An 8,667-nucleotide genomic window follows, 5' to 3' on the forward strand; every position below is an offset into this window, starting at 1 on the left:
CCCGTCACCGTGCAGACCAGGCTGCCGTCATCAGGGGACTAGAGGATGTGAACACCATGGATAGATGCCCTCATTGACTAGATGGTCACCGGGGGCCACATTTCAGAGACCGTGGTGTGCAAGACGGCCATCCTCCTTTTCCCTCAACCAGAGGCCACACCCCCAGTCTGCCCATGGCTCTGAGGGGTGAGGAGCCCCATGAAGAGTGGGGGGGGGGTGGAAGTGAGCTCCCAGGATGAGGATTGGGGGAAGAGTAAGAGGCAGGTCACGATGCACTAGATATATTCTGTTTACTGATGCCCCCCCCCCTCCAAATTTCTCCAGAAACCCGCCATCAGTCAGCTCTGCCCTGCTTTCCTGTATAAACTCGGTTCGGCCCCCTGCTGTCTCTAGACCTCAGTTTCCCCATATGTCGGATGGAGTGGCTAGGTTTAGACTCTGCCGACCACGATCTCCTCCTGCGAGTCTGCGGCCGGATGATAGACATGTCCAGAATGTGCACACCCCCTCCTGTGCCCAGAGGAGATGTGACTAATCACTCTTGTACTCTTTCCTGTCGATTCCACCTACCCACAGCATCAGAGTCCTTGCCAGGGACACCCTTTCGGGTGACTTCGGCAACTGGCCAGGTCCGGGCTCAAGATCAGATTATGCCAGCTCCCCAAACCAGGTGTGAGTGGCGCTGTTAGAAACCGCCCTGCATTTGGGGGGCCTAATTATAGATCTGATACAAGGGAGTCCTTTCTAACCACAAGAATTCCATCACCAGGCATAGCCAAGCTGAATCAGGAGACCACAGGCAAGGACTTTGGCCCTGAAAACAGTGGACCAAAGGCCCAGAGGTCCTGCCCAGCCAGGGGTCTGTTGAGACAAAGGCCCAAAAAGACGATCTTTGCACTCCTGGACAGGATCCCCTCCTTCCGAGCCCCACACTGAACACCTGGGCAGCGGCAGGACACAGGGATCGTGGGGGTAGGGCACTGGAGGGGCACAGGGTGTTCACAGAAGGGTGCAGCTTTGGGACCCCAAGGCCCAGCTGACCAGCTGCTCTTTGCTGTTAGTGTAGGGAGGGTAGCGGATTTCATTGAGCTTCTCCAGGCCGGGGTGGGAGAGCAGACAGGCGCGGTGGTGGGAGAAGGTGTCGAAGGAGAACTTGCCGTGGTATCGTCCCATCCCGCTGTTCCCTGCGTGGGCGTGGAGGGGAGGGGCTGAGGCCGGCAGCCCTCCCAGCCTCAGCAGCAGTCTCCTGCCCAAGTGGGAGCCCAGAGCTGGCAAGGAGCTCAGGGGAAGCTGAGCCACTCAAAAAGCCATTGTGCGGATAGGGAAACTGAGGCCTTGAGAGACCCGGGGCCAGGAGCAAGAGAGTGAAGGCGAAACTGGGCCTTCCGGGGATCGGAGTACCAACCCGGGCTTCCCTGGGAGTGGGGGCTGGAGGGTAGAGGAGGGCAGGGCTCACCGACTCCCCCCAGCGGCAGGGACGTCAGAGTCAGGTAGATGAAGCCCTCATTGCCTCCGAAACTCCCGCTGCTGGTCCGATCCAGTATCTGGTTCACTACCTGCGGGGAGGAGGGGAGCGGCCGGTGGTGGGCTTGTGATCCGGGAAGAGGGCTTGGGCCCTCAACCGTTCCACTGGGAGCAGAGGAGCCCCCTTTGTTCCCGTCCTCTGCTGAGACATCTCCCCTCTGAGCCTCTGAGCCCCTTCCACATGGAGGGAGCCCGTGACCGTGAGGGGCGACAGGAAGGGTAGGAAGCACCAGCCATGCACTGGCAGGCATGTCCCTCTGCCTGTCAGGTCCCCCGGAGCTCTGCCCTGTTCCCCCTTCAGGGCCTGTGCTTGCCCACACAGAGCCTTCATGCACTTTAGGAAGAAGGGGGTCTCTGAGCAGGCCAGATAGAAAAAGGCACCTCATCGTCTAGCTGGAGGCTAACCCGGCTGGGGCAGACGGCTGGCCAGCCACGCATCTGGCAGGTTTTCGGCCCTGCCCAAGCCGTCCCTGCCAGGAGCCTTGTGCAGGGAACCGTTGGCCAAGTGGTGCTGCCCTAACCCTCCCAGGGTGGGCTGTGATGGGGGGAGGTCACCAGTCTGCACCTTTTTTAAACCCCTTTCTTGTCCCAGCCCCACCCGAGCCCCCACCTGTTTGTTGTTGGAGAAGGCGTACAGGGCCAGGGGCTTCTCCCGACGGTTGATGAAGTCGATGGCCTCGTCCAGGCTCCTCACGTTCACGATGGGCAGGATGGGTCCGAAGATCTCCTCCTGCATCACGGGTTCCGTCTCCTCCACGTCCACCAGCACCGTGGGGGCTGCGGGCACAGGGCGCGGCTCAGCCCTGGGGAGGGGGGCCTCGGGCAGGGCTCAGGGACCTTCTGGGGAAGACAGTGTCCCCACGGCCCCCAGGAAGGACCGTGAGGGGTTCTCCAGCCTGGCCGGGGCTGAGGCAGAGCGCCCGTGCCTCCCAACGGTCTTCCCAGAGCCGGGGTCCAGGCTGGGCGCGGCCAGTGCAGCCGTGGGAGACTCGCGGCCCAGACTCGCGGCCCAGGTGGGAGCCTCTTGGCCCAGACTCGCAGCCCAGACTCACGGCCCAGGTGGCAGCCTCGCGGCCCAGACTCGCGGCCCAGGCAGGACCCGCCTCATGGACGGGCCTTCCCACGGGGGTTGTGGCAGGACGGCAGGCTCACCGATGTAGCGCTCGCTCTCGTCGCTCTGGCCGCCAATGGCCACGCGGCCACAGCCCAGCAGGCCTCGGAGCCGCTGGAAGTGCTTCTGGTTGATGATGCGGCCCAGGCTCGGGGAGCTCCGGGGGTCCTCGCCGTAGAAGCGGGTGATGGCGCTCTGCAGGGCGGGCAGCAGCCGCTCCTGCGTGTCGGGGCTGCACAGGACGTAGTCGGGGGCCACGCAGGTCTGGCCGGTGTTGAAGTAGCGGAACCAGGTCACGCGGTTGGCCACGGTCTGGGGGTCACAGTCGTCGTCCACGTAGCAGGGGTTCTTGCCCCCCAGCTCCAGCGTGACGGGCGTCAGGTGCTTGGCGGCGGCAGACATGACGATCCTGCCCACCCGAGGGCTCCCTGGGGACACGGGAGTTGACGAGGGTCCAGGCCCCCCCTCTCCTGGCCCATTTGTACCTTGTCGGCTGGCAGGTGCCCCAGGCCTTGCTCCCCCCAGATTCCACCTTCCAAGGCCCAGGGGCTGATCGCCATCTGGATGCTCCCCCTCCTGGCCACCACCTCCTCCCTCCGCAGCCTTCCCCCCGGGACACTGGTTGAGGCCACCCTCACCCGTGAAGAAGATGTAGTCGAACTTGTGCTCCAGCAGCCGCCCCGTCTCCTGGGGCCCGCCCAGCACCACGGCAAAGCAGCTCTGTAGGGCGGGACAGGCGGCTCAGGAGATACTGCAGCCCTGGGGACGGCTGGACCCCTCCCAGCTGACAGAGGCGGGGGGTGGGCCACCGGGTGCTGATGTGGGGGGGCCATCCCCACCTGGTCCAGGTACTGGGGCAGGACCTCAGCCAGGACCTTCTCTGTGCTCTTGCTTATTTCTGACGGCTTCAGCACCACACAGTTCCCTGCAGGGACAGAGGTGGAAGACGTGGGGAGAGTCCAGGGCCCCGACAGCCACCCAGGGCAGAGATGCAAGGAACAGGCCAGAGGCCGGGGGCCCTCTTAGGGAAGGGCTATTGGGCTGGGTGGGGAGGGGGCCTCAGGACGCTCTCCTCACCTGCGGCGAGGGCACCCACCAGGGGCACCAGGGTCAGGTTCACGGGATAGTTCCAGGGGCCGATGATGAGTGCCAGGCCGAAGGGCTCCTTCCGGATGAAGGCAGAGCCCATCTGCGTGAGCTGGAGTGCAGGGGTGGGGGGCATAGTGAGGCGCTGCAGGGGGCGGGGAGCACCCCAAAGCCACCCCCAGTGTCCCCGAGGTGCCTGTGCAAAGGAGTCCTCATGAAGACTCGAGAGCATCAGTGGCTCGCCGTGGGACGAGGGTGGGGGAGAGGCCTGTGCTGGAACTGCCCGACCGGGCCAGCTGGCTCACCAGGTTCTTGGCCACAGGCTCGTCCTTCATCCAGGTGGGCAGGTTCTTGAGCGCGAGGTCGACCTCGTTCTGGCACATGATGAGCTCGGATATGTCTGCCTCGAAAGCTGCCTGCCGTGGAGATGGAACTCAGGGATCGGGCCTGGGGCAGGGCGGGGAGGGGATCTAGGGCGTGGGGTCCCCACGAATCCTCACCCCGGGATGTGGAGACGGTTCCCGAGGAACGGCACGGTGAGCGGCGAGCAGCGTGGACCCCAGGACAGGTGGCCCGGGCTCCAGCTCCCGCCCTGCCGCTTCCAGGGTGTGGGAGTTTGGGCAGGTGTCTTCACCCCCATGCACCTCAGTTTCCCCATGGGTACCATGGGGACCACGCCCCACAGGTTTGGGTGAGTTAATGTCGTAGAGCGCCTACCCCACACTGCACGCCCGGGAAGGGTCTGTGCAACAAACAGGAACGAGTGGGGGGCACAGCCAGCCTTGCCCCCCCGGCCCCGCCCCCGCGCCCCCACCTTGCGCAGGTCCTGCGCCAGCGCCTCCTGCAGAAGCTGCTTGTGTTCCTGCAGGAAGCGGCCCAGGCCCCTGAGCTGCGCCGCCCGGAACTCGGCCGGCCGCGTCCGCCCTGCGCTGAACGCCTCCCGCAGCCGCCTCAGCGTGTCCGCGAAGGGGTCCATCCTGCAGGGAGGGGGCGGCGTGGGCCGGGGCTCCCCCACCCTCACGGCCAGTCCCCCCGCCCCCGGCCCTGGCCGCAGCCACGAGGGCTCAGGACACTCCCGCAGGGGCACACGTGTAGCCCCGGAGGGCCCGGGCTGCCCCCGCGCACGCACCCAATGTGTGTGCCCCACCCACACTCGCGCCTGGGTCCCCTCCAGCCCTGGCACCAGGCCGCAAGCAAAGCTGAGAAGCAGGGATCCAACGGGTGACACGGAGGGCCCCCTCTGGGCCTGAAGCAGGGACTCTGAGGGTTCTTAACGGAATGCTTGCAGGGGCTCACGGGGAAAGCGAGGCCGGGCGTGCCATCCACAGGTGCCCGCAGCGGAAGGAGGGCCCCGTGTCTGCTCTGGGGAGGTGGTCCTGGAAGGAGGGTCTCAGCGCAAGGAGCAGAGGAACATTCTGGTGGGCGAGCATGCGCGGAAAGGCAGAGGCGGAGGGCCAGGTTGAGAGCTGAGAGAGCCTGGGGCCTCGAATCCCTCTGGGCCGTAGCCAGACGGCCCAAGGGAACCCCCGAAGGGCTGAGGGTGGGGGGGGTTGCAGGGGGCCAGGGAGCAGGGGCCCAGCAGAGGGGGTGCATTCCTTAGACCTAGAGCAAAAGGGGGTTCTGAGCACCCCAACCCAGAGGCTACCTGTGTGCCTCCCTGTCTTTCTGTGTCTGTCCGTGTGCATATTTCTGTCTCTCTGTGTGCCTGTGTGTGTCTGTGTGTGCGTCTGTGTGTGTGTGTCTGTCTGTCCGTGTGGTCTTGGGCTGTCCTCTGTCCTCAGCCGCATCTTGCAGGCCGGAGCCCAGGACCTCAGCGCGCTGGCCGTGGAGGAGATGGGGCTCAGCCTCTCCCCTGGGCACCTGCAGGCCGGCGGCCCCATCCGTGCCTCCACCACTCCCAGGGCCTCAGGCCGGTCACTCCTTCTCTCCGAGCCTCAGTCTCCTCATCTGGGAAGTGGGAACAGCCCGCCTCTGTGGAGCACACAGCACAGGCCTGGCCGTGCAGCCCTCAGCGCACGTCGGCGGCCGCGGTTACTATTCTTGGAAGCCATAACACAAGGAAAGCAGCTAGTGCCCAGCTCAGGGGGTTGTCCCAGCGGGGGAATTCGGGGCGACGGGACAGATGCTGCACACACTCCCAGGCGGTCTGCAGATGCCTCCCTCCCCCTGGCGGTGAGGCCGTCACTCCCGGCACTGTGCACTCCCTTCCGTGGGGACAGGGGCTCTGGACCCCAGGGTCCAGAGGATACAGTCCACAGTAGTTGCTCAGTAAAGACTTGTTCTTGTCACGGGCTGGAAGGGGGCCCCGGTCATGCCCTCCCACAGCCAGGCCCGGTGGGGGGAGGGGACTGCGTCCCACCTAGACCGCTGTCCCAGACAGCAGAGCCCCATTTCCTTCTGAGCGCTTCCTGGAGGAGTGAGGCCTGAGTGGACCACGGCACCGCCCACCCTCAGTCCCAGAGCTCTGCCTGGAATGCCAGCATCACCCTCCCTCACCCAGCTTTCCCTGCCTGGGGTTCAAACAGCTCCTGGTCCTATCAGCCCTGCTCTAACTTTGTCCATGGCTCCCTAGTACCTCTCTAGGGTCAAAAGCCTCAGCCCTGAATCGAGGCCCAGAGCGGAGGAGTCTGGGATGAGTTATGGCACCTGGGTGTCCTGATGTCCACCCCAAGATCCTGGCCCCAGCCCATCGTACCTTTTCCAGGTAAGGCTGGCAGGGCAGGAGCTCCCTGCCTTTCTCAGCCGTCATTGTCTGTGTCCCCATTGTGCCCACCTGGGGTGCCTGGGGACAATCTCAGACTCAGCTTAAGGGTGGCCAGATCCCCAGCCCCATCCCCACTGTTGCCCAGTAAGTGAGGAAACAGACAGCTGGGTGGGGGGTGAGGTCAGCAGCAAGGCCAGGGGTGGGGCTGGAGCTGACCAGCTGGTTCCTGCTTCTCATCCAAGGTGCCTCCCCGTCTGCCTTCCCTGCTGCAGGGGAGCAAGGCCTCAGGGGTTGCTGACAAGAAACTCCGGGCTGCTTGTCAGGGAGGCTTTGGCCGGGCCCGGGCCATGTGGGTGACTGCAGAAGACTCGGTCGGCCCTTCGGGACCTCGCAGTCTAAACACAGAAGAACAGGGGCGCCTGGGTGGCCCCAGTCGGTGGCCCAGATCTTGATCTCACGGTTCGTGAGTTCGAACACCCGCATCGGGCTCTGTGCTGACAGCTCGGAGCCTGGAGCCTGCTTCGGGTTCTGGGTCTCCCCTTCTCTCTCTGCCCCTCCCTTGCTCGCGCTCTCCGTCTCTCTCTCTCTCTCTCTCAAAAATGAACATTAAAAAAAATCAAACACAGAACGGTGGCACCGAAAGCAATTCCCAAGCGTGAAAGGGTGTGCCGCAGGCTCCAAGAGGCCGGCGACAGGCCCCACCAGCGGGAGCCAGCTGCAGCGGGGAAGGGGCAGGGGCGGAGGCTCTCGGGGGGGCACGCGTTCTGGGCAGAGGGACGCGCGTGTGCCCGGGGTTTGAGAAACAAGACACAGCTGGGCAGGGCCCTGCAGTGTATCCCGCGGCCAGTGGGCACGTCACAGAACACAGGCTACATGGGGAGCACAGCCGGTGCCCCGGAGCTGAGTGCTTGGTGTGCGACGTCTCTTTTGAGCCTCGCGGGTTTCGTTACTGCGCCGTCGGAAGGATGAGGAAACCGGGGCTCCGAGAGGCGACCCGATTTGCCCTCCTCGAGGCTGCTGTGTGGCGGCTTCAGTCCCAGTCTGTGTGGCCCTAGCCCCTCACCCCACCGGCACTGAGACCCTGCACCAAGGTGCACCCTGGGCTTTTTTCTTGACTTCCTAGCATCTCTCCGCCTCTCGCAGATGTTGCGTAGTCAGCTTGTGATACTTCCAGAAGCGGAAAGAAGTGTCAGTAAGCGTCGCTTTTACAACCCTACACCAAAGACAGCTCTGGCCTCGCCTCCCAAGGAGCTCCCCCCTTTTCGTCTCCCGACTCCCCAGCCATCCCCATCCCAGCCCCGGTGACACCTGGCTGGTCCCAGTCTGTCCACACGCTGCCTCCTCCCCCAGCCTGGGAGCTCCTCCGGGAAGGAAGGATGGGATCTGTCCCCCCACCCCCACCCCCCGGGGCCAGACCAGCACAGGTCTGGAGGGACGGTTCCTCCAAGGGTGCTCCCAGGAACCTGCCTGGGGGGGGTGGAGGGGGGGTGGAGGGGGGGGGTGGAAAGTGAGATCCAGTCAGAAGGCACAGCCGGAGCAGGGCAGTGACACCTGCCTGAGCTGAGCCCGCTCCCGACCCCTGGCCCTGTGGCCCCACGTTTCACTCCCTCGCGCGGCTGGCTCCCGACCGCAGGGCCCCACGTACCCCAGCGTGGGCTCCGACTCTGGATCCTTCGCTGTACCTTTGCCCTCTTTGCCTGACATTCTGCCTCCAGGTGTGCTGATTCTGCTCCTCGGCCCGGTCTCACCCCTGCTGCTGCCGTCTGCCAATCCTCCCAGGAGCCCCAGCAGCCTGTCGGCTTCTACCGGACTCCTGTGCCCAAGCCCCGCAGTGGAGCGGCTGTGGGGGAGACCTAGCAGAAGCTGCCTCTTAATTCATAGACCTACACCCCTCCCCAGGCTGGGCTGGGAGTTGGCTGCATTTGTTTAGAGAACAGGTCTGGCAACTCCGGGCCACTCTGAGTGTGCTGGCAGGGAGTTGCCTGAGAAGGAGACAAATCCCCCAGGGGGCTTCAGGATGAAAAGATCAGTGGGACCCTGGTGGGAAATGCTGCCTCCTCCAGGAAGCCCTCAGCCAGCAGGGTTTTATGGCCCACCCAGCTCCCTGCACACCCCCCCCAACCTCATGCCATTGAGCCCCTTTATTTCCCCTCTCCTAATGTGTCTGACTGGCATCCTCAGGGCAGAGGAAGGGGCTGTGAGCCGAGAGAGCCTGGACTGGGGGTGAGGGGGACACCTGTAG

The 8,667-nt window shown here is 64.5% G+C and overlaps 1 protein-coding gene across 1 annotated transcript; it reads right to left on the reverse strand.

The window, feature by feature from the left end:
* Positions 1-276: 276 nt before the first annotated feature.
* LOC122484071 (aldehyde dehydrogenase family 3 member B2-like) lies at positions 277-8,295 on the reverse strand. Its single transcript, XM_043581818.1, has 10 exons — positions 8,071-8,295; positions 4,536-4,698; positions 4,027-4,137; positions 3,713-3,833; positions 3,475-3,560; positions 3,274-3,355; positions 2,677-3,063; positions 2,135-2,301; positions 1,457-1,556; positions 277-1,184 (listed from the first exon to the last, which is right to left on the reverse strand). Exons 1-10 carry the CDS (start codon positions 8,127-8,129, stop codon positions 1,000-1,002), a joined length of 1,461 nt encoding a protein of 486 aa, XP_043437753.1. The 5' UTR covers positions 8,130-8,295; the 3' UTR covers positions 277-999.
* Positions 8,296-8,667: the final 372 nt, after the last annotated feature.

This window comes from Prionailurus bengalensis, chromosome D1, assembly GCF_016509475.1.
Source record: "Prionailurus bengalensis isolate Pbe53 chromosome D1, Fcat_Pben_1.1_paternal_pri, whole genome shotgun sequence".
Lineage (NCBI taxonomy): Eukaryota > Metazoa > Chordata > Mammalia > Carnivora > Felidae > Prionailurus > Prionailurus bengalensis.

Excerpts from the sequence above, each read along its gene's own strand:
- LOC122484071 (XM_043581818.1), bottom strand. The coding sequence starts at position 8,129 with ATGTCAGGCAAAGAGGGCAAAGGTACAGCGAAGGATCCAGAGTCGGAG. Across the intron at positions 2,302-2,676 it reads CGAGAGCGAGCGCTACATCG|CCCCCACGGTGCTGGTGGAC; the intron begins GTGAGCCTGCCG and ends CTGTGCCCGCAG. Across the intron at positions 1,185-1,456 it reads CCTGCCGCTGGGGGGAGTCG|GGAACAGCGGGATGGGACGA; the intron begins GTGAGCCCTGCC and ends ACGCCCACGCAG.